Here is a 26,355-nt window from a genome sequence, read left to right on the forward strand (position 1 = left end):
AAAAAAACTATGTATGTGAATAAAAAAAACATATTTGTTTACGGCATTGCAACGCATGCCGGGTACAGCTAGTAATATTATATAAATATCGCTCACCCTACTTTGAAATGTAATACAGAGACGTAATATAATATTACATCTCAGTGTGAATAGTGACATTTCAAAGTAGGGTGAGCGATATTTATATATCATATTATATTTCCGTAGTTTGAAATGAGCTTAATGCAAAATCAAAGCTAATTTTAGTGTCGTGAAACACTAATGAATTGTAAAATCACATTATGAAAAACAAAATACATCCAAATTGTAATTAAATCGTTTTTTCTGCCTATCCCATGTTTCGTGTTCGTCGTGACCTTTTTTTTTTAATAATTTAATATAAACTTGTATACTAGGTATCTACGGAGAGAAGTTAGTATAGGGCTCTCTCCTGTTACGTAATCCGATACAAATGACAAAGTCAAAAACCCAGTGAGCGTTAATCATTTTAAGTGGCCAACGAAATACGAACATGCAGAGACGTGCTACCTAAACATGATTGTGTACTTCAGCTTTAATTCCCTGCAAAAAAAAATTCTATTGCATTAGCATAAAGCCCAATTAAAAAAAAAAAAAAAAATTCTAATACAATTATGCTAAGCGGAAAAACGAGCCGAGCGAGAGGTCTATAAATTGGAGTGTGTCACTGTCTAATGGATTGCAAGCATACAAAAATATTTTCTATGGTACGAATTATGATGTAGCTCACAAAGTTCTTATTCATTGTTTATTTAATTTCAAACAACAAGATTACTTTCTTTTGTTTTCGCAGTAATTTTCATACCGTTATCTTTATTTTATAATGTCATTAAAATATCATTTAGTTTAAAAAGTATTATAAATATTTTTTAAAATTAATAGGATGACAACACTGGGTGTCAAGCAAAACAATATGGCGAACATTCTGTACTATACTATACAGAAGTAGTAAGGTAACCATAATTTGATTGTTTAATGGAAGTGTTTTTTTCTGTTTATCGATAGATTTCTCAAAAATGAAGACTTAAGGCAAAAATGGATCGCTGTCGTTCCAGGAAATATCACCAAATATTCGGCAGTTTGCGGAATGCATTTTAAAGCGGAAGATTTTGCTACGGCTTCGTGTGCACTGAATTTTTTTTAAAAAGAAACGCTGTATCATCAATTTTCCCAAAAGTATGCCTTGCTTACGAACTTCCTAAAACTGTTTAGGACCTAAACACATGCACCAGATTATACAAAATAATTTTACTTACCTATATTATAGGTACCCATACTTAACATGACTGGTACTTTTTCGCAGAACAAAAAAAAATTGAATTTCTCTACTTTTATAACTACAGCGCGGCAGTTGAAAGGTCAGAATAGCATAGGGGTGTCGGGTAGCCAATGTGGCGGTGCATTTTGGTCTCCGTATTTAAATTCTTTTGGAAATAAATACGACGGAAGTTTTATCGATTTGCGTGCTTATTGGATCTAAGAGTATACAATGAAATTGTGATAATAAGGAAAAAGTCAACAGTAATACTTATATTGTGAAAAAGTGTTCTTAAAGTTACTGGTTAGTTGGTGTTTACTCGCTGTGTTTACTTACTTGAAGTGGTCAGAAACTTAAAATACTGCATGAAAACTTATAAACACACACAATAATTTGAACTTTACCACTAATAACACCAAAAACAATGAATAGTTTGAAGTTAGAAATCACGCATGGAAACATTTTTACACCCGACCGTTGCAGTTAAAAGATATCATATTTGTTATTGATGAAATCAACGCGACGCTCGACGTTCACTCCTCTCTCTCGCGCTAACACGGAACCAGCGCGCTGCATCCCTGTCGGCGCCTTCTTGCTGCTAATGATTAACGTGAATGCACATTTATATTGACTTCACCTATATTGCGCGTGAGTTTTAATACTAAAATATAAAGGACACCTAAATAAACAATATAAAATGAACTGCGTAGCCTGTGAAAAGACCGTAGATGACGACCAACTACTAACCTGCGCTACGTGTAAGGGTAGATTTCATCATGAATGCCTTAATATTTCGAAGTCATCCTACACACATATATTGAGTAACTCGAAACACACTTGGCGGTGCATGCAATGCGACCGCATCACTCGGCGCCTGCGGAATGATAACACGCCGGTCCGATCCAGACTCGAACAGTCACTCTTTAACGACACTAATACGTCCGTGGATGATCTACTCGCCGAGGATCGCAGTATCCTCGGCGACACAATTACTTCAGCTGACCGCGTCCCAAGACCAACAATTCAATCTGCACCAACCTTCACTTTAGAACAAATAAGCAAGCTCCTTGATACGAAGTTGGAAAATAACAAAAAATCCATTCTTACCGAAATTAAGAGCACTATCCAGACCGAAATAGATGCAGCTATTTATAAACTAAAAAATGAACTATCGCAAAAAACCAACACTCTCTTTAATGAACAATCAAACTTAAAAAAAGACTTGAATGTGCTCAATGAGAAAATAATAACCATGGAATCAGACTGCAAAAAACTGAAAAATGAAATAAAAATATTATCTGAAAAAAGTGGCACTCATTCATCAGTACCTATTAGTGAAGCAGATTGCAGCAAAAAAATTGTACTGTACGGATTACAAGAACACTACCGCGAAACTGAATCAGAACTAAATGACAGAATAATTAACTTGTTTGGAAATATCCTACACATCAACCTAATAGGATATATTGAAGACCTAACCCGGCTTGGAAAACGAGGCCCAAGACGTCCCATTGTAATTGAACTCATCAGCAAGAGAATGACTAAATATATCCTTCAAAACAACCGATTCTTCAGAAACACAGGATTTGCCGTCTCACCCTATCTAACCGGAAATGCACTTGAAGAAAGAAGACTACTTAGGGAGCAACACTTGAACGCCCGAAATGGAAAGAACACAACATTACGTAATAGCAGATTACCCTGCGACGGGAGAATGGTGGGAGACAGATCTACTCCGTCTCTCCAAACGAACCAATCCGAACCCCCTATCCGACGTACCGGTATTGACTTCCATAGCAGACCCACACAAAGACCAAACACAGTTGCGGAAATCCTCGAGACATTTCGGAGGGACTACGAATAACATGACTACGTATAACAAGACTACGAATAACAAGACTTCAAACACTATCATGTATAATTATATCAATATTCTTCATCAGAACGTTAATGGCCTGATAAGTAAATCTGATCTTCTTACTACTCATCTCGATGAATTACGAGAAAATAATAAGCCGATTAACATTATCTGCATAACTGAACATAACATGACAACACCAGATATAAGTGCTTTGTATATTCCAAACTTTACGCTAGCTTCTTTTTATGCTAGGAACAAAAGAAACGGAGGTTCATGTATTCTAATCCAAAAAGGCCACGATTACAAAACAATTAACGAATTAAATAGTCTTAGTATAACCAACATAGTTGAAATAAGTGCAGTAGAACTAATAAAACATAAAATAATAATAGTTTGTATTTACCGTGTACCTAATAACAACTCTCACCTCTGTGACATTTTTTTTACTGTATTGGAGAAAGCTTTAGGTAAAATTTGCTTCAAAAACAAAAAAATTATTTTGTGTGGTGATTTTAACATAGATTACCTGAAGAAGAACTATAGATCTCAAACATTTGAAGATATACTGACTAGCCATAACCTTAAAATATCAATCCGACAGCCAACTAGATTAACCAGCGGGACTTGCATAGACAACATTATACATAATGTACATAATAGTAAAGTAGAAATAATCGATTTCGCAATATCAGATCACACCGCTCAGTTATAGTTCTTGCAATTCACGAAGGCGAGTGAACTTTACTCGTGGTTACATCGTATACATGGGCATTGCGTAAGTGTGCGTGCATGTTGGACCAATCAGTCGCGAGCAAGCGCTCGCAAACGCACACATTTAGTGTACCTTACTTATACCGATACGACTTAAACACAAGCATAAGCCACTCGCCTTCGTGAATTGTAAGAACTGTACTAAAATGCCCTGTCAAAAAAAGTACGAATTTAAAATATTGGTATGTTCAAAAACGTGACTACAGTAAAGAAAATATACAAAAATTTAAGTCGGCACTTCTAGCTTTAAATTACTCTGAAATAGAGGACCGCGGAAATCCAAATGAAGCTTTTGATGAATTCTATGATATATTTTTGTTGTTTTATAATCTCTGTTTTCCCATCGTACGCACAAAAGTGCTCGTTAATAAAAAACCCCTATGGATATCTAGAGGTATAAAACAATGTTGCATAAAAAAGAGAAAACTCTTATGGTCTTACAGGTTAGAACCTAAAAATACTAATACTAAATTATCTTTCAAAATATACTCTAAACGATTAAATAAAATAATAAATTTAACACAAAAGTCGCGAAATGATTACTATATTAAAAACAGTAAAAATAAATCAAAGGCAATATGGAATGTTGTAAATCGCAGCAAAACCAATCTACCAAAAGAAAATATTCGACAGATAAAAATTGACGACAAAGTAATTACAGAACCAGCTGAAATAGCAGAAGCCTTTAATGAGTATTTTGCACATTACTCGTTCTCTTCTAACTATAACGGGAATTATCGTCTTACCCTAAGCACTAACAGTCCCAATTCATTCTTTCTCAGACCTGTAATCCCTACTGATGTCGCTACTGTTATAAAAGGCCTAAAGAATACTAAAAGCACGGGTTATGATGATATCTATACTAAAGTTGTCAAAGAAGTTGCTAACATAATCTCCCCAATATTTTCACATTTAGTCAACTTATGTTTTGTAGAAGGTGTCTTTCCTGAAAAACTAAAGAGATCGATTGTCAAACCCATATTCAAAAAAGAAAACAAAGAAAATATGGCGTTTTATAGACCTATAGCGCTTATCTCAATATTTTCAAAAATATTTGAGAAACTAATCTATAACAGCTTATACTCCTACTTAGAGAAACACGATATGCTAGCAGAACAACAGTTTGGATTTAGAAAGAAAAAAAACATAAACTTAGCAATCTTCCACTTCCTCCAGAAAATCGGGAAAGGTGTTGATGATAAATCAATTGTATCAGCATTATATATGGATCTTACAAAGGCCTTTGACTTCGTGGATCATTATATATTGATAGACAAACTTAACTCGTTTGGTATTAGAGGTAACGCGCTGAGTCTTATAAAAAGCTATCTTAGTAACAGAAGTCAAGTAACACAAATTGATAGAATATGCGAAAAAAGTAAAACAGAAAAGAAATACCTATCACAACCTAAACTGCTTACACAAGGAGTTCCACAAGGTAGTATACTAGGACCTCTTCTCTTTTTAATTTATATAAATGATATGCCAAGATCAACTGATAACCCCATGGTTCTATTTGCAGATGACTGTACCGTTATATACATTAACAAAACAATAAATGACCATAAATTCATAATAAATAATAGTATAAGTAATATAACACAATGGCTGACATCGAATAAACTGACATTGAATTTTAGTAAAACTAAATTAATGACATTCCAAAATATAAGGAACAAAAAGGATAAACATCACATAAATATTAACCATAGGGACAACAAAATTGATAATACTGAGACAACAAATTTCTTAGGACTACAAATCGATTCAAATTTGACATGGAAAACACACATCGAATATGTTTGTAAAAGAGTCAATCAAGCAGCGTACTGTTTGAACATTTTAGCGAAAAAAGTAAGCCCTGAAGTACTAATGACAGCTTATCATGGTCATGTAGCCTCTGTATTAAGATATGGTATAATATTTTGGGGCAATGGATCTGGCATAAAAAGAGTGTTACTGGCCCAAAAAAGGTGCGTGAGAGTTATATGTAGATTATCCCAGACAGATAGCTGCATTCCTTACTTCCAAAAACTTCGTTTATTAACTGTACCATCATTATATATCTATGAAATTATTTTGTTTGTAGCGAATAATAAAAATATGTTTACAGAATTTGATAATAAAAGACAAAAACATAAATTAAGATTCCCGTCACATAGAACCGCTCTCATCAGTAATAGTTTTAACGTTATGGCAGTAAAAATTGTAAATAAATTACCTTTGGAAATAAGAGAACTTGTAAACGTAAATAAAATACAAGGCCTTAAAAAGAAATTATTTGAATATTTAACTAAGAATACCTTTTATAGTGTTGATGAATATCTAAGATGACTTTTTTGTTTTATTATGTAATCTTGTAATATTTTTAAGACCTGTAATATTATTATTATTATTATTATTATTTTTTTTTTTAATATATTAAGTATTCAGAATTGTAAATTCCTTTTATTGTATAACATCATTTAACTTTTAATTTCGAAAATTTTACTTTTAAATTAATTTGTTTATTCACTATTTTGAATTAATGTATTTGCATGCCAGCTTGGCGTGATACAGCTGGACTATTTTTATAATTACACCTGTAATACCTGTATCAGCAAATAAATAAATTGATTGATTGATTGATTGAGAATGAAAGGTTTAGGCCATAGGGCCTAAACCTTTCATTCTGAGAAGAGACCCGTGCTCAGTAGTGAGCGGCGATGGGTTATCATGATGATTCATCCTCTCCTATTCTCATATAATCCGTCAAATGTCTTACATTATCAAATCGTGTTGTCACCCTAATAGAAAGGGACACACTCCAATTTAGCGCTATCTCAATAGGCTCGTTTTTGGTGTCTCAGTGCACAATCTTGTTTAGGTAGCATGTCTCTGCGAACATGTTTTCAAAAAAAAAAAAACTTTTGTTTTTTTTTGAAAACCGACTTCAATAAACACTAAAAAGTAAAAAATAATTTTTGTTTCTGCACGTCAGAATAATAAAAGAAACTAAAAATCTAAGTGTGAAGCTCTCCCGCCGGTTTTATTTTTTTATGATTTTTTTTATTTTTATTTCACACTTTTTAGTGGCCCCACTGTACTAAAATATGCTATGCCTAGTCAAAAACCTATTATTTATTAAGCTATTACACTGATCACGAGCGATTTACTCTTGTCCATTGAGGAGTTCTGTTCTCCATCTCCGAAGATATTCATCAGATCTTCACCAAATTTATATGGGACCACCTGCGAAGTATACCCTTTGAAACAAAAAAAAAATCCAAATCGGTACAAGCGTCTTTGAGTAATCGGGGCACAAAAGATTAAAAATAAAAAAATTCCACGCCCACTGAGTTTTTCGTCTTTGTCATAAGTATGGGAATACGTAACAAAGAAAGCACTATACTAACTTTCCTTCGTGAATTGAGTATAACCGTTAGGCTCTTTACGCTCTCCGAACCATCCGAATCCGAGAACTTTCGATATATTCTTCATAGAATGTTTTTTTAAATAACGAGCAAACGGACAGGCGGGTCACCTGATGTTAAGTGATTACCGCCGCCCATGAACATTTGCAGCACCATAGGTACCGCCGATGCGTTGCCGGCCTTTCAAGAATTTGTCGGGCCGCCCCTTGAATAACCCCATGTTGTAATCTAGTGGGAACACCGCCGATGGGAGTTATGTAGTTCTGTTGCCGCTATAACAACAAATGATAAAAAATTTAAATTGGCCATTAAAATTTATGTGAAATTTTTTCTTAAAATATGGTACGGAACCCTTCCTGTACGAATCAGACTCGCACTTGACCGAATTTATTCTATCAGTATTTTCTCGGATTCGGACGGGTACAGTGCGCAAGCGCAGTTACTTCTATTGCAATAAATAACAAGTTTCACGTCAGTCTTCTTTTTTCTCTTCCTCGGTCTTCGGTTCCCCCTCCGTTGGAGTGGGGGGACGATTGGGCTTGTCTGCTGAAAATAATAAAGTAAAATTGGTTACTTTTTTTTACATACACAATTACCAAAATAATAATAATAATAATCATTCTTATCTCAAATGAGTCAATTCTCTCTAAATTAGAGTTAAGGAAATCGTTACTATGGAATTAACGATTTTTATTGAACACTAGCTGATGCCCGTGACTTCACGGTGTAGGTTTTTTAAAAATCCCGTGGGAACTCTTTGATTTTCCGGGATAAAAGTAGCCTATGGGCTAATCCAGGGTTTAATCGATCTCCATTCTAAATTTCAGCCCAATCCGTTTAGTAGTTTTTGCGTGAAGGAGTAACAAACATACACACACACACATACACACAAACTTTCGCTTTTATAATATTAGTGGGGTACTAGTGGGGTATAATCTATCTCCATTCTAAGTTTCAGCCCAATCTCTATAGGAAAGGTCCTAAGCATACTTACCGCAATTTTCAATGATATTATCATTTCTCTCGGCTTCACTATCACTACCGGAGCTGGCTGATGGAGAGTCATCACCGGCACCTATAACAAAAATAAGACGAGGTTCTTCAATTGATGATTATAGCGACCCACCCCGGCTCCGCACGGGTAGCTTATTACAATTTTTATAGGGATCTCTAATTTTTTTGAAAATCAAATATAGCATAGGTTACGCAGGAACAGTGGCGTGCACCTCATAGAGGTATAAAAGTACTGCCTACCCTAGTTGAAATAAATCAACACTTATTTTCCATTATGACCTGCCAGAAAATAGGTTCATATCTTAATACTTTCCCTGGCTTTAAACCCTATGCACGCCACTGCTCAGCTAATATAGCTTTCTTTTCTACTAGTGAAAGAATTTTCAAAATCGGTTCAGTAGTTCCAGAGATTACCCCCCTACAAACAAACTTACAAACTTTACCTCTTTATAATATTAGTATAGAGAACCAAAATGGTACCATCATCATCATCCCATTACCGGTTCACTACTGAGCACGGGTCGCCTCTCAGGATGAGAAGTCTTTGGCCATACGGGTATCTTCAAAACAAGAGTGAATAGGCACCTTCTAGGTAAACGCGTCCCATCTTAGACCACATCATCACTTTCCATCAGGTGTGATTGTGGTCAAGCGCTTGCCTATAGTGAATGATAAAGAAAAAAAATACTTCACCACGCCAACACTTGAGAACTTTACGGAAAACTCTGGGAATTTCGAACGATAAGACACCTCGAAGCTTCCTGGCAGCACTTAGTGGCAGTTACAGTTACCTTCTAGAGGCCGACGTGGCGCGGGCGGCAACGCGCGTACGGGTGTGAGTGGCGGCGCGGTCGGTCTTTGTTTCCTGGCCGCGTTCATGTGGCCACAGTATGCGCATATGTATGATACGAACTCGAATTCCTCCGCCATTGCCATACCTGTGAAACAAAATTAATAATAATATAATACTTGTATATTATATATTATAACATTATATCTACTTAGCTTTTTTCATAATTGCTGTCTATCTTTGCTGTACCTATTCTACTCCCTTTACAACCTATTGCACTGCCAAGGGTCACTGGTAGAGATCTCTTATAGAAAAGTGCTTCCCTGTCCACTTTTCTTTATTTTTTAACCCCCAACCCAAAAAGAGGGGTGTTATAAGTTTGACGTGTGTATCTGTGTATCTGTGTATCTGTGTCTCTGTGTATCTGTGTATCTGTCTGTGGCATCGTAGCGCCTAAACGAATGAACCGATTTTAATTTAGTTTTTTTTTGTTTGAAAGGTGGCTTAATCGAGAGTGTCCTTAGCTATAATCCAAAAAAATCGGTTCAGCCGTTTGGAAGTTATCAGCTCTTTTCTACAGTTACACAGACACACAGATACACACGTCAAACTTATAACACCCCTCTTTTTGGGTCGGGGGTTAAAAAGGAACTCGAACAGGATCACTTCGTTGTCTGTCATCAACAAAACCTATAGGGAGCTTCCTGTTGACCTAGAATCATGGAAGGCAGGTAGGTAGGTCTTATAGCACAAGTAAAGGAAAAACTCCGAAAACCGTGAATTTGTGGTTACTTAAATTACAAAAAAAAATGTGTTCATGAAAAAATAATAATGAGTATTTAAATTTACAAGGTAATCTAACTATACCAAGTGGGGTATTATATGAAAGGGCTTTACCTGTACATTCTAAAACAGATTTTTATTTATTTTTATGCACAATAGTTTTTGCATGTTATACAATCGAAGATTATGTAAATGATAAAAGAGCGTGGATTTGACCTGCCGCTCGCTCCAGCAATGCGCGGGACCTCAGTGGCTTTTATACATGACATAATATTGTATATCAAATCTTTGAAAAGAGCAACCGCCGAGTTTCTTGCTGGTTCTTCTCGGTAGGAAAGGCATTCCGAAGCAGTGGTAGATGCTTTTGACGATTCAAAAAAAAGTAAAAATCTAATTGAATAAAAATATTTTGAATTTGATTTATCGTGCAAAATGGCGTTAAAAACACCCAAGTACGGAACCCTCGGTTCGCGAGTCTCGCGCCTACTTATAATTATTTAGATGATGGTGATGATGAATATTAGCATGGATTCATTACTCACCATTATGCGCATGGCATGCGGAACATATGAGCGCCATGCGATGGTTGGGGCCGTCTTTGAGTAAGTAGTCCACCACTTTGTCCAAGGCCGACCGATTCCTGTCGGGCAAAGGCCGGGGGAGATGCGTCGACTGAAAATCACACTAATATTATAAAGGGGAAAGTTTGTTTGAAGCCTCAATAGCTCAACGGTTGACGAGCGGACTGAATTCCGAAAGGTCGGCGGTTCAAACCCCACCCGTTGCACTATTGTCGTACCCACTCCTAACACAAGCTTTACGCTTAGTTGGAGGGGAAAGGGGAATGTTAGTCATGATTAAAATAGCTAATATTCTTTATAAAAAAAAGTTTGTGTGTATGTATGTGTGTGTGCGTATGTACCTATGCGTGTGTATGTTTGTTACTCCTTCACGCAAAAACGACTGAACGGATTGGGCTGAAATTTGGAATGGAGCTGAATATACCCTGGATTAGCACATAGGCTACTTTTTATCCCGGAAAATTAAAGAGTTCCCACGAGATTTTTAAAAAACCTACATCCACGCGAACGAAGTCGCGAGCATCAGCTAGTAATATAAAATTAAGGTGCATTAAACGGGTCTAACCGCGAAATTCTTTAATTTGGTTTTTCGCAATTTGTAAACTAATACGATAAATTAGGCTTATGGCATTCTAATAGCGCTAATGGCAGTATCATCTCCACAGGTTTATATTTTAAATCTTTACTTGAAAGTGTTCAGTTTAAGAAATTATTATTTCTTAAATCAATATCACCCGGACCTTTACAACGAATCAATTGACACCTTATTCATCAAAATCGGCCCGGTAGTTTTGGCGCTACGGTGGAACACACAGAATTTGGATACAAACACACATACATACATTTCCCTTCCTTTTGGCTTTGCCGTAGTCGGGTAAAAAAAGTGAAATGTTCTTACAGTTAACCTAGGTCCTTTGTAAACAGTGACAGCCGAGTTGACAGGCACTATCATGTTGTTGCTGGATATAGGAGTGGAAGAGTTCTGGATGGCCAGCCTTTGTCGGAGTTGTGGAGGTGGCCCTGTGGACATGAGAGAACTGTTAAGAAAGAAAATAGTTTTTTTTTCTCTCGTCTGGCTTTACACAGATTAGCCAATGTCAAGTTTGTAGTTATTTACAAATTAGGGAAACTTCGTCTGTGCCGGCGCTCGCCGCCACACGCCCGGCGCCCCTTTAGAGCGCTTCCCAGTCAGTTTCACCCCCAAAAACACCAATGAAACACAATAACCAGCCACTTTTAACAAAAAAAAAAACACTCCAAAAAGGCAAAGGGTATTTGGTGTAGAACGTTTATTTAAAACCAAATATTGAATTAAAATTATTTTTCAGAGCTGATATAGCGAGTCTTTTTCCGGGAATGCAATCTATCTCTGTATCAAATTTCCTCAAAATCAGTTCAATGGATAAGCCATGAAAAGCTAGCTGGTAGACAGACAGACACACTTTCGCATTTATAATACATCTTAGTATGGAATTATGAATTAGTTTTTTTTAAATATTCAGATACAAGTAAGCCCTTGATTGCAATCTCACCTGGTGGTAAGTGATGCAGTCTAAGATGGAAGCGGGCTAACCTGGAAGGGGTATGGCAGTGTTTATTAAACCCATATACCCCTTTGGTTTCGACACGGCATCCTGCATTTAATGCGTCATAATACATGTGATGCAGGATATAATGCTGAGCTGTACACCCATTTGAGGTGGTGTGACAGATGAAAATGTACATTTGTATGCTTTATTTTTATCTGTGACACCAGCAACAGATAAATGCATTTTCTTTCTTTTCTTTCTTTCTATGATGCCGTGCCGCTATGAAATCGCTTGGGCGGAACGGCATTGCCGGTAGGGTGGTAACTAGCCACGGCCGAAGCCTGGTCTGGTCTGGTGGAAACCAGAAACTATAAAACGTGATTTAGAAACTATAAAATTCCAAGCCCTGCCGCGAATCGAACTCGGGACCTCCCACTAATAAAACCACAGCGCTTAAGATGCGCCAGATCGTAAGTATGGAAGTACTTAGTTAAGTATAAAAGTACTTAGGTAAGTGTGGAAGTACTTAGGTAAGTGTGGAAGTACCTATGTACTTCCACACTAGTATAGTTAAGTATGGATACCTGCTGAGTCAGATGAGTTTCCTTGGACGGTGCGTGGTGCGAATGGTTTGATTGCTATGGATTGGTCGTCGGGGCTGCCATATTTGTCCAAGATTTGTTTCGCCACCTATAGTAAAACAGACAAAATTTAGATACCTAAAATCGAGTGAAAAAAAAAAAGAAAACTTCGAAAAAGGAGAATAATACTCTTTTTTTTCGAAATTTTTATGGTTCCGTACCTCAAAAGGAAAAACGGAACTCTTATAGGATCACTTAGTTATTTGTCTGTCCGTCTGTCTGTCTGTCTGTCCGTCCGTCCGTCCGTCGTGTCTGTCAAGGAAACCTATAGGTTACTTAAACGTACTAGGACCTATGGACGTCTATCGGTTGACGATAGGGATGATAACGAAGTTGGGGCGACTTACTTTGTAAGTCTCAGTGTTCATGACATCTTCTAGAATCTTCTTCTTCTCTTCTCTCATCTTCCTTAGTTTCGCTCTGTTCTTGTTCAGTGACCAGTTGTAGTACCACGATATTGCTGACCGAAGGAATATGACACTGGAACAAATCCATACTAATATTAATATTAGTGCAAAAGTGTGTCCGTCTGTCTGTTAGATTTTCGTACCCATCTATTTGACGAAATCTGGGACAGAGATAGCTTGCAGCCTTGGAAAGGACAAAAAAGCTAGGTTAAAGGGAGAGATTACTTTTGTTTCCGACTATCAAAGAGTTCCCACAGGATATTTAAAAACTTAAATTCACACGGATGAAGTAAGTACGAAGAAAAAGCAAATTACGTAAATCCGATAGTATGAAACACACGAAAAATTTATTTACTACTTATCAGGCTGTACGGTTTATGATCTTTGCCTCTCCGCAAGGTGTAAATTGAACAAGTATTTATATACTACCGATAGTATGAAAGTTGGTCGTCTGTTTGTACTAGTCTTCACGACGTGGATGAGGAGTTCTATGAAAGGGTATCTTTAAAACAAGAGTGAATAGGCACCTTCTAGGTAAACGCGTCCCATCTTAGACCACATAATCACTTTCCATCAGGTGTGATTGTCGTCAAGCGCTTACCTATAGTGAATAAAAAAAAAGGCTAAGGACATACTCACTGTGACAGTTGATTCCATACTCGTGATATCTACCTATATGTTGGACACATACAGCATTGGTAGAATTTACAGGTACAAGGCCACACTGTATTGAATGACATAGCTGATGACGCGTTTTTGTGTTGTCTCGTTGCACTGCCCATCCCACTTGAAGAATCTGTTTCTAGATGTTAGAGACACATTCACATCACTGGTAGGCACACGTACATGAAGTAGTACAATACAGCGAACAACAGGTACAAGGCCACACTGTATGCCACGACGTAGCCGATGATCTGTATCTAGATATTAGAGACATACTCACAGCACTGGCAGGATGAGCAGTGGCGAGGCGTGCAGCACCGAATGCAGCTAGTTCTGACTTCTGCCCGCGTACATGAAGTAGTACAATACAGCGAACAACAGGTACAAGGCCACATTGTTCGCCATGACGTACCCAATGATCTGTATCTAGATGTTAGAGACATACTCACAGCACTGGCAGGATGAGCAGTGGCGAGGCGTGCAGCACCGAATGCAGCCAGTTCTGACTCCTGCCCGCGTACATGAAGTAGTACAATACAGCGAACAACAGGTACAAGGCCACATTGTTCGCCATGACGTACCCAATGATCTGTATCTAGATGTTAGAGACATACTCACAGCACTGGCAGGATGAGCAGTGGCGAGGCGTGCAGCAACGAATGCAGCCAGTTCTGACTCCTGCCCGCGTACATGAAGTAGTACAATACAGCGAACAACAGGTACAAGGCCACACTTTATGCCACGACGCAGCCGATGATCTGTGTCTAGATGTTAGAGACATACTCACAGCACTGGCAGGATGAGCAGCGGGGAGGCGTGCAGCACCGAATGCAGCCAGTTCTGACTCCTGCCCGCGTACATGATGTAGTACAATACAGCGAACAACAGGTACAAGGCCACACTGTATGCCACGACGCAGCCGATGATCTGTGTCTAGATGTTAGAGACATACTCACAGCACTGGCAGGATGAGCAGCGGGGAGGCGTGCAGCACCGAATGCAGCCAGTTCTGACTCCTGCCCGCGTACATGAAGTAGTACAATACAGCGAACAACAGGTACAAGGCCACACTGTATGCCATGACGTAGCCGATGACGCGTTTATGTGTCGCCTCCTTGTACTGTCCATCTTGCTCGATGGATTTTATCTGAGTTTCAAGGTTTTCGAGAATGTCTGTTGTTGATTTCTTGCGCTGGAATTAGATATTTGTATTGGTTAGAGCTGTGATAAGTGGTTAAGACGTCCGTCACCTATTCAGGAGGTCGGGGGTTCGATCCCGGGCACGCACCTCTAACTTTTCGGAGTTATGTGTGTTTTAAGCAATTAGATATCACTTGCTTCATCGGTGAAGGAAAACATCGTGAGGAAACCTGCATGCTTGAGAGTTCTCCATAATGTTCTCAAAGGTGTGTGAAGTCTGCCATACCGCACTTGACCAGCGTTGTAGACTACGGCCAAACCCCTTCTCATTTTAAGAGGAGCCAGAAGACCCATGTTCAGTAGTTAGCCAGTGATGGGTTGATCATGATGATGATCGGTTAGATACCTCCAAGCATAGCTTGAGCTGTGCGTTGATAGATCAGTCAGTCAGTTAGCTTTTCCTTTTATGTAATACTAGCGACTTGCCCCGGCTTCGCACGGGTGGACATTTATTTTTTCTATTTTCCGGGATAAAATATAGCCTATACGGATTCGGAAGAATCCCTCTAAGTAATGGTAAAAGAAATTTTGAAATCGGTCCAGTAGTTTTTGAGCCTATTCAATACAAACATACAAAAATACAAAGGTTTCCTCTTTATAATATTAGTATAGACTAGATGACGCCCGAGATTTCTTCCGCATTGATCCAAGTTTTTTTTACAATCCCGTGGGAACTCTTTGATTTTCCGGAATGAAAAGTAGCCTACGTCAATTTCCGGGATGAAAGCTGCCTCTGTACCATAAATTGGTTAAACGAATGGGTCTTTGAGAATCCCGTGAGGACTCTTTGATTTTTCGGGATAAAAAGTAGCCTATGTCCGTCCCCGGGATGTAAGCTAACTCTGTACCTTTCATCTAAATCGGTTGAACTGTTGGGCCGTGAATAGCTAGCACACAGACAGACAGTCACACCTTCGCATTTGTATGGATTTATTGTATGTGTATTGTGTACGTGTATAAGTATGGATTTAGATAATACTCTGTTTAAAGTAGAGTAAACCAAAAAAGTACGTATCTCAAAAATGTACACGTAGATATTGTTTCTTTGATATGAAAGTGAAGGCATTAGAGTGTTACTCTGTATAGAACTTGCGGTTATCTCTTATTACGTGGCGATAAGGTTCAAATTACTGCGGTCATGTGGACTTTACGATGAATCGACTGACACCTCATTCATCAAAATCGGCCCGGTAGTTTAGGCGCTACGGTGGAACAGACAGAATCTGGATACAAACATACACACATACATACATACATAGACTGCTAAAATCATAACCCTTCCTTTTGGCTTTGCCGCAGTCGGGTAAAAATAGAGTAACCCAAAAAAAATTATTTTAAAAATGTACACGTAGATATTGTTTCTTTGATATGAAAGTGAAGGCATTAGAGTGTGACTCTGTATACAACTTGCGGTTATCTCTTATTACGTAGGGATAAGGTTCAAATTACCGCGGTCATGTCGCCTTTACGATGAATCGATTGAAACCTCATTCATCAAAATCGGCCCGGTAGTTTAGGCGCTACGGTGGAACACACAGAATCTGGATACAAACATACACACATACATACATACATAGACTGCTAAAATCATAACCCTTCCTTTTGGCTTTGCCGCAGTCGGGTAAAAATAGAGTAACCCAAAAAAAAATATTTTAAAAATGTACACGTAGATATTGTTTCTTTGATATGAAAGTGAAGGCATTAGAGTGTGACTCTGTATACAACTTGCGGTTATCTCTTATTACGTAGGGATAAGGTTCAAATTACCGCGGTCATGTCGCCTTTACGATGAATCGATTGAAACCTCATTCATCAAAATCGGCCCGGTAGTTTAGGCGCTACGGTGGAACACACAGAATCTGGATACAAACATACACACATACATACATACATAGACTGCTAAAATCATAACCCTTCCTTTTGGCTTTGCCGCAGTCGGGTAAAAATAGAGTAACCCAAAAAAGTATTTTAAAAATGTACACGTAGATATTGTTTCTTTGATATGAAAGTGAAGGCATTAGAGTGTGACTCTGTATACAACTTGCGGTTATCTCTTATTACGTAGGGATAAGGTTCAAATTACCGCGGTCATGTCGCCTTTACGATGAATCGATTGAAACCTCATTCATCAAAATCGGCCCGGTAGTTTAGGCGCTACGGTGGAACACACAGAATCTGGATACAAACATACACACATACATACATACATAGACTGCTAAAATCATAACCCTTCCTTTTGGATTTGCCGCAGTCGGGTAAAAATAGAGTAACCCAAAAAAGTATTTTAAAAATGTACACGTAGATATTATTGTTTCTTTGATATGAAAGTGAAGGCATTAGAGTGTGACTCTGTATACAACTTGCGGTTATCTCTTATTACGTGGGGATAAGGTTCAAATTACCACAGTCATGTCGCCTTTACAATGAATCGATTGACACCTCATTCATCAAAATCGGCCCGGTAGTTTAGGCGCTACGGTGGAACAGACAGAATCTGGATACAAACATACACACAAACATACACACATACATACATAGACTGCTAAAATCATAACCCTTCCTTTTGGCTTTGCCGCAGTCGGGTAAAAATAGAGTAACCCAAAAAAAAAATATTTTAAAAATGTACACGTAGATATTGTTTCTTTGATATGAAAGTGAAGGCATTAGAGTGTGACTCTGTATACAACTTGCGGTTATCTCTTATTACGTGGGGATAAGGTTCAAATTACCGCGGTCATGTGGACTTTCAAGCGCCATAGTAGGTCACGTTTCAATTTGAAAATGAAAGTAAGCTGTCTGTAAGTTTTAAGCTACCATAAGTATATTATCATCATCATGTTCAAGCCATACCCGATCCACTACTGAGCACGGATCACCTCTCAGAATGAGAGGGGTTTAGACCAGCTGGTCGGTCCAATCTTGGACCGCTGAATATTTTTAATACCTATCTATGAATACCGGCAATCTATGAATAACGGCATTCCGAACCAGTGGTAAATTATTTGACGATTCAAAAGCACTTGTAAAAGTTTATTTGAATAAAAATCTATTCTATTCTATTCTATTCTAATAAATAACTTAAAATTTAAAAACCCGACACAAAAACCTCTATAAGAAAACTAAAAAAGAGCTGATAACTTTCAAACGGCTGAACCGATTTTCTTGGATGATACCTAAGAACACTCTCGATCAAGCCACCTTTCAAACAAAAAAAACTAGATTTAAATCGGTTCATTCGTTTAGGAGCTACGATGCCACGGACAGATACACAGATACACACGTCAAACTTATAACACCCATCTTTTTGGATGGGGGTTAATGAATTTAAAAGCTTAACTTTTACACACTTTGCATGATAATATGCACTTTGGTAGGATTATAACTTTCGCATTTACTGTTCTTCACGTGAACCAACCTATAATAAACTGGCTGTCCAAACTACTAAACTATAATAAATAAACCGTCCGTCGCTCGGTGTGAATTTTCGCATTTTTTTTCTGGACCTCGGAGAAAAATTTCAACAGTATTTGGACCCCGCTTAAAATTACTTGCCGACCCCTGGTTTAGGCCATAGTCTGCCACGCTGGCCCAATGCGGATTGGCGGACTTCACACACCTTTGAGAACAGGCATGCAGGTTTCCTGACGATGTTTTCCTTCACCGTTAAAGCATTTGACTACTTAATTATTTGAAATGCACTCCTGGATCCCTTGACTAGGCCAACGACGTCTTACTAGGCTGTCGCTATTTTTTAGAGTTCCTTACCTGAAGAGTGCCAATGGAACCCTATCACTAAGCCTCCGCGGTCCGTCTGTCTGTCTGTCAGCGGGCTGTATCTCGTAAACCGTAATAGGTAAGTTGAAATTTTGAGAGCATATCTATTTCTATTGCCGCTATAACAAGAAATTAAAAAAATATCCAAAATGGCCACCATAAAAATAAAATTAAGTGTTCATTTCCTGTAGGTACGATAGTACGGAACACTTCGTGTGCTAGTCCGATTCGTACTTGACCGATTTCTTATATGTACTTACGCATAATATTATGGTTGGGTAAAATAACAATAAAAAAATTAATCCGTGGTATTATAAATCCACTGTTTGATAAGTATAGAATAACAGTCTCACGTTTCCTAAAGCCGTGCTACTGTATAGCCATTAGCCATAGTGTATATTCAGACGGGCCATACCACAGTACTGTGCCACAACCATAGAACACTCATTAAGTACCTACTAGAGAAAAAACAAGTGTAAATTAAAAATTTATAACACCCCCGACAAGTGAAGGTTACAGTAACTAGAAAAGAGCTGATAACTTTCAAACGGCTGAACCGATTTTCTTGGATTATAGCTAAGAACACTCTCGATCAAGCCACCTTTCAAACAAGAAAAAACTAAATAAAAATCGGTTATTAGTTTAGGAGCTACGATGCCACAGACAGATAAACAGGTCAAACTTATAACACCCCTCTTTTTGGGTCGGGGGTTGAAAAGAAATAACGAAAGAAAAACCTTATCTTTCAATCTTATCCAAACTAATATTATAAATGCGAAAGTGTGTCTGTCTGTCTGTCTGCTAGCTTTTCACGGCCCTACAATTTAACCAAATTTTGATGAAAGGTACAGAGTTACATACAGGCTTACATCCCGAGGAAGAACATAGGCTACCGGAAAATCTATTCCGGATTTTTTTTATCTCGCAATATCAAAGAGTTTCCACGGGATTCTTAAAGGTCAATTCGTGTAACCGATTGAATTTTGTACAGCTTACATCCCGAAAATTGACACAGGCTACTTTTTATCCCGGTAAAACAAAAAGTTCCCTCGGGATTTTTGAAAATCTAAATCCACAAATCGTGGGCAGTAGATTAATATTATACTAGGTATTAGATAAAACTACCTATTTTATAGAAAACTTTGCCCCGGAATATTTTCCCGCTGTGGTGTGACTGTGGCACGTCTGCAAGAACCCTTAGCAAGTACATGTATCACCCACAATTCGATAGGCTATTTCCGATATTACGAACGTCACAAATGAGATCATAACTATCTAGTTGAGTTAAAAATATCTACATCAATGACCTTCCTCATGCAGTCATTACGGGTGAGCTCTGTGGTCTTATCAACAAGAGGTCCAGGGTTGGATTCCCGGCAGAGTCAATTTAGGAATTAATCCTAATCTATATAATAAATAAATAATAAATAATAAATAAAGGTTTATTTAGCTCATATACAGAATCACACACAAAAACAAAAAAAACAAGAATAAAAATAAAAATACAATTAAACTTGAATATTAATTAATCTTAAAACTAGAAAATACTATTATACTATTGTTGTGTCTGTGAGCTAAAAGGGCTTTGCCTCAGCAAGATGCTGCAGTATTTGACTACTGCAGCGCTGATTTTCAGGCAGAGCCCTGGTGTCACGACCTGACAACGAAACAGTGCATCTGCATATTAGATTAAATAACAGATATAAAAAGCAACCAAAAAAGAAAAAGAATTATTAGTAGGGTAGAAAAGATATTATATATACATATATATTATCATTTATTGTATATACATACATATATAGATATTATACAAATATAAACATGAGTAGGGTCGAGATATATAAATGACTTGCCCCGATCTATCAACTCACATCCTAAGCCGCTGAGGTTAGCAATTTGAAATTTTCACAGTAGGTAATAGGTTCCTAAATCGGTTCATATTTGGCGGAGTATTCGAATAACAAACACACCAAAAAAAAAACCGGCCAAGTGCGAGTCTAGCTCGCGCACCGAGGGTTCCGAAGTCGGGTATTTTTTTTTCGACATTTTGCACAATAAATCAAAAACCATTATGTATAAGAATAAATAAAAATCTGTTTTAGAATGTACAAGTAAAGCCCTTTCATATGATACCCCACTCGGTTAAGTTATCTTACTTTGAAAATTTAAACACATTTTAAATTTTTTTAAATGATGTAACCACAAATTCACGGTTTTCGGATTTATTCCTTTACTTGTGCTGTAAAATCCACCTACCTGCCAAATTTCATGTTTCTAGGTCAACGGGAAGTACCCTGTAGGTTTTCTTGACAGACACGACGGACGGACGGACGTCGGACAGACAGACAGACAACAAAGTGATCCTATAAGGGTTCCGTTTTTCCTTTTGAGGTATGGAACCCTACTAAAGTATTTATTTAGATACAACATTGTGAATTGTGATAAACTGGCCATTTTTGCAAACAAATACATGTATATGTATATCTATACTAATATTATAAAGAGGAAACCTTTGTATTTTTGTATGTTTGTATTGAATAGGCTCAAAAACTACTGGACCAAATTCAAAATTTCTTTTACCATTAAGAGGGATTCTTCCGAATCCGTATAGGCTATATTTTATCCCGGAAAATAGAAAGGTCCACCCGTGCGAAGCCGGGGCGGGTCGCTAGTAATATATATAACAATTTCTATTCATCTATATTCTACAATACAATGCATGAAGTAGGTATGATGCATTATTGACATCCACTGTGTATTGAATTGTGTATTTATGTACATAATACTGGTCGTTCATGAAGTGAACTGGCTGGCTGGAACAATGGCCTTATTTCGTAGTCCAGAATAAACATTAATAATTTATTTTTAAAATATGAGGGTGACAATCAAAAACAAATCAAAATAATGCTTTCTAGCGCAACGCAAGCGCACAATTCGCGCGCTTAAGAGGGGTCTCTCCGTCACTCGCTCCATACAAACGTAGTTCGTTTCTCATTGGAACACTAACCAATCATACGGAATTTTGTAGAAACGTTCCGGGAACTAATATCTATGCCTGTGGTTTTCCAGATTTCCGTTAAAATATTCGGTTTCAAAGTTACGCGGTCTTAAAATTCACATACAAATCTTTGAGCCCCTGTAATTTTAAAACTACATATTTTTTAGAAAAATCCAAAACACCACAGGCACAGATATTAGTTTCTAGAATGTCTGCAAAATTTCATGGACTAATGAAATTGGTACTACGATTGTATGGAGTAAGTGACGGAGAGAGCCCTGTTAATACAGGTTATCAGAAGACTTGAAGCCATTTTTGGAGATTCTGTGCCTGGACATAAAATTGTAACTGGACTATTTCTGATTTGTATTTTGAAAATTTTACATAAAAAAAATTATTATCAATATAGAGCGCAAAACATTTTTTTTTTTTTTAATTTTTGTCTGTTTAACTATTCCATCACTTTTTGTATGTTGATTGAAACCTTCCCGCACGTCTCAACAGCAAATGTACAAAGTTTCAAATCAATCAGATGAAATATGTGTGAACTTATAGGTTACTAGCTAATGCTTACGACTTCGTCCACGTGGACTACACAAATTTTAAACCCCTATTTTACTTGCTTATGGGGTCGAATTTACAAAAATCCTTTCTCAGTGGATGTCTATGTCATATTAACTATCTGTATGCTATAGCTCGATCCGCCCAGTAGTTTGAGCTGTGAGTTGATAGACCAGATAGTCAGACAATCATTACTTTTTTACCAGACTACGGCAAAGCAAAAAAGAAAAGTTATGATTTTAGCAGTCTCATGTATGTACTATATATAAGACTAGCTATAATTGATTTAATGTTTTCTTGTGGGGATATTTTCCAGCAATAATAGCTCAAATTTTTCAAAATACATACAAACTAACTGTGCCAGATTAAGGATTGGTCGTCACTGCATCTGAGTGCAGTCAGCACAATCCTTAATCTAAGAGTTAGGTATTAAAATTCATCAAAGCATTAAATGAAAAGATAAGGAAAAACATTAAAGAAATCTTCAAAAACTTAATGAATGCTTGAAATATGGTGACCCTACTGTAAATCATTTTATATGTAAATTAAATCCAAGCACATTGCAATATCAATGGAATAAATACTTTTATGTAATTTCTGACTGACTTGTTAGCATGTTAACATGCTAAGTGAGTGAGGGAATATAGGGATTTTTGTAATGATTTTTTTTTTGTTTACTTTTTATAATTCAGCTAAGGGAGGAGGAACTTCCAGTTTTCCTCACATATTTGGAAAATAAACATTTCTTACTAGCTGATGCCCGCGACTTCATTTGCGTGGATGTAGGTTTTTAAAAATCCAGTGGGAACTCTTTGATTTTCCGGGATAAAAAGTAGCCTTTGTGCTAATCCAGGGTATAATCTATCTCCATTCTAAATTTCAGCCCAATCCACCCAGTACTTTTTGCGTGAAGGAGTAACAAACATACACACACACATACCCACAAACTTTCGCCTTTATAATACTAGTGTAATGTGATTTATACATATATATCTTAAAATGGTCATCTTTACAAAGATATGATTCATGTCTGATATTGTTACAATAACACAAAATACTAAGAGACTTGTATACGTCTTAATAATTAATGAATGCTTACTCATCATCAGATAAATACTTGTATTCAAGTTAAGAGGTGTTTCAAGTTATTTTCAGCTGTGACCAGAAATGCATGAGCTCATTCCTGCAATTACGCATATATTGAAAAATGAATATTTGAAAAGAGCAACTGTTAAGATTCTTGCTGGTTTTTTTAGTAGGAAGGGCATTTTGAACGATAGTCTTATATTGTATAATATCTTTTATGGTATCATATTTTGTTCTATCTTTACCTTTTTTTTTCTTTTTTTGTATTTGTATAATAATAATTAATCATCTAGTTTGTGTAAGTGGCACTGGCATTCATTAGATGTAAAATAAAATAAATAAATAAATATATCTTAGCTATTTCTTCTCAAAAGTGTCCACCCCTTGGGCTTCAGCTCCCCCCCCCCCCCCCTTTACCCTCAATATTTCCCTGGCTGTGGTTTTGCATGATCCCCTTCAGGAAAGGCAAAAGTCGTAGACCCATGCAGCCTGGTAAGTCGTAGATTAATTATTCTTATGTTGTTATGAAATATGAAGGCAAAGCCTGTTCAGTCGTTTCTTTTAAAAAAATATTTTCTTCTTTGATCTTCAAAGATTCATCTGAATGTCTTTTATGTGTATATTTCTTTCTTTTTCTCTATCTCTGGTATGGGTCAAATCCAGTTGTTTTTTAGTCTTATTATATTCATTTATCATTTTCACAATAACTATTAAAGCTAGAACTAAACCATCAATAGCAAAAATAAACTATATTAAATCATCCACATAGGTCAAGTGCAAGTAGGACTCCCACACAGGGTTGGCTGCCATTGTACAAGATGTAAAACAGTATGTACATATACTTTATAATTTTTAAATTTGCATAGTGGCCACTTTGAATTAATATAATGTATGTTGTTACATGTATAAAAATTTCATAACACCCCCGACAAGTGAAGGTTACAGTAACTAGAAAAGAGCTGATAAATTCCAAACGGCTGAACCGATTTTCTTGGATTATAGCTAAGAACTCTCGATCAAGCCACCTTTCAAACAAAGAAAAACTAAATTAAAATCGGTTCATTAGTTTAGGAGCTACGATGCCACAGACAGATACATAGATACACAGATACACACGTCAAACTTATAACACCCTGTGGGTTAAAAAAAAACACTATGTGAAAATTTTAATTCTCTACCTATAACGGTTCATGAGATACAGCCTGCTATAGGCAGACAGATGGACAGATGAGGCAGAGACTTAGTAATAGGGTCCCATTGGCACTCTTTAGATGTGGAACCCTAATAACAAAACTTCCTAATAGGAAGTTCCTATAGGTTCAAGCAGACTATTATAAAACATTTCATAACAGATGTAACACAAATAAGATGGTTACTTAATTAAATAATACTCCAGGTCATGGGTGACGATTTGAATTCGCGCCAGCACGATTTATACATCCACTATAGAAATAGTTTTGGCTACGTTACAAAACAAGATTAATCGAATATATCAAAATATACTCACTCGAAATCTAGATATAATCAGACCCATTTTTCTTTCCAGACGAGTATTGCTGTATTACGTGCTAAATTTACACTTTAAACACTTAAAAACAGTCTTATTTTCAATACAACTGTCCATACGTTAGGTTTAACAAACTATTCTTTAACCTAACACGCCGACTTTACGGAAGCATTTGTTCACTATGTCTATGCTAGTAAAACGTAATTTAATCCACTAAATTGTTCTAAATCAGATCACATGTCCGTAAAAATTTTGGAGTGCCAAGGCTTCGAGAGTTAATCAAGAGAAATAAATATTATGAGAAAACAATTTGACTCAATCCGACGGGCGACATTTGCGTTGGCGTAAAATTCTAATTCAGTAGTCCTGTGTCAGTCGCGACCGATTCGGTCATTTGACTGAGGTCGCGCAAAAGTACTGATGAACGAATCAGTCGTTTTTGACCGATCCGGTTCAACCAGTCGCCACGAACCGAGAACCACCGAGAACGAAGAATGAAACTAAAAAATATTGAAAGAAATGATTGGTCTACAGATCATAGTAAAATAGTAATAGTAAGTAATCTATACTAATAAATAAAATTGGAGTGTCTGTCTGTAATTTCGAAATAACTGCCGTATATAAGGTCATATGGTTATTTGAACGATACTATAACTGAATCACACGTTTTTAAAATTTTTGTCTGTCTGTCTGTCTGTCTTTCTGTCTGTCTGTCTGTCTGTCTGTCTGTTTGAAAAGGCTAATCTTGGGAACGGCTGGACCGATTTTGACGGGATTTTCACAGACAAGTAGAGAATTGACCAGGGAGTAACATAGGCTACTTTTTTAACCGACTTTCAAAAAGGGAGTTGTGTTTTTCTACCTATGTACACCGAAATCTCTGAGATTTCTGAACCGATTTGCGTCATTTCTTTTTTAATCGATAGAGGAACTTTGCGACATTGTTTCATAAAAAATTTGGAGTCCAACTCCTCAATCCTGATGCTGCAGGGGATCTCACCAATCCACGCGGGCGAAGCTGCGGGCATCAGCTAGTAATATATAGATATGGGCTAGGTAGGTATATTTTCCCAATATTTACCCTTGTTGTTATGTTCATTGTAAAATCGTAGGTATCTACCTACTTCATTTAGGCAACACGTGTAGGTATATGAGATGCATAAGGTTTTAGTATCTATAAATCTTAACATAATGATTAAACACGTTTAAAAATAAAAGCTCAATTAAAAAGATAGGTAATTACATCATAACAGTGCATACAATCGGGAAAAATATTACAATAATGCAGCGATTTTGAACCCGCGTCGTCGGACGACCTATAACGAAACGCGAAACTATACGAAACGAGCGTGCGCAATCGAGACGTCTTGGAGTCTCATCGTCCGATTCACGACTGAGACTGACGACTGAGACTGAGTACCGAATACCGATACATTCGTGAGGAACGAAGAGACTGATTGGACCGAAGTACCGAAGTACCGAAAAAATGACTGATGACTG

General features: G+C 37.1%; 1 protein-coding gene and 1 long non-coding RNA gene across 5 annotated transcripts; one reads left to right on the forward strand and one right to left on the reverse strand.

Moving 5' to 3' along the window:
- Window positions 1-666: 666 nt before the first annotated feature.
- LOC123879052 lies at window positions 667-10,102 on the forward strand. Its single transcript, XR_006798930.1, has 3 exons — window positions 667-677; window positions 3,844-4,046; window positions 10,092-10,102. It is a non-coding gene; the product is annotated as an uncharacterized LOC123879052 (long non-coding RNA).
- LOC123879043 (endoplasmic reticulum junction formation protein lunapark-B) lies at window positions 7,601-25,209 on the reverse strand. Of its 4 annotated transcripts, none has more exons than XM_045926552.1 (9): window positions 24,856-25,209; window positions 14,686-14,921; window positions 13,007-13,139; window positions 12,603-12,708; window positions 11,388-11,509; window positions 10,451-10,580; window positions 9,127-9,273; window positions 8,316-8,396; window positions 7,602-7,864 (listed from the first exon to the last, which is right to left on the reverse strand). In XM_045926552.1, the coding sequence occupies exons 1-9, from the start codon at window positions 24,880-24,882 to the stop codon at window positions 7,794-7,796; spliced, it is 1,053 nt and encodes a 350-aa protein (XP_045782508.1). In that variant the 5' UTR covers window positions 24,883-25,209; the 3' UTR covers window positions 7,602-7,793. The 4 variants fall into 4 exon arrangements, with proteins under 4 accessions (XP_045782509.1, XP_045782510.1, XP_045782508.1 ...); XM_045926551.1 differs by having other exon boundaries at window positions 7,603-7,867; XM_045926553.1 differs by lacking the exons at window positions 14,686-14,921; window positions 24,856-25,209 and adding an exon at window positions 14,517-14,649 and having other exon boundaries at window positions 7,601-7,867.
- Window positions 25,210-26,355: the final 1,146 nt, after the last annotated feature.

The sequence above is a fragment of the Maniola jurtina genome, chromosome 27 (assembly GCF_905333055.1).
Source record: "Maniola jurtina chromosome 27, ilManJurt1.1, whole genome shotgun sequence".
Lineage (NCBI taxonomy): Eukaryota > Metazoa > Arthropoda > Insecta > Lepidoptera > Nymphalidae > Maniola > Maniola jurtina.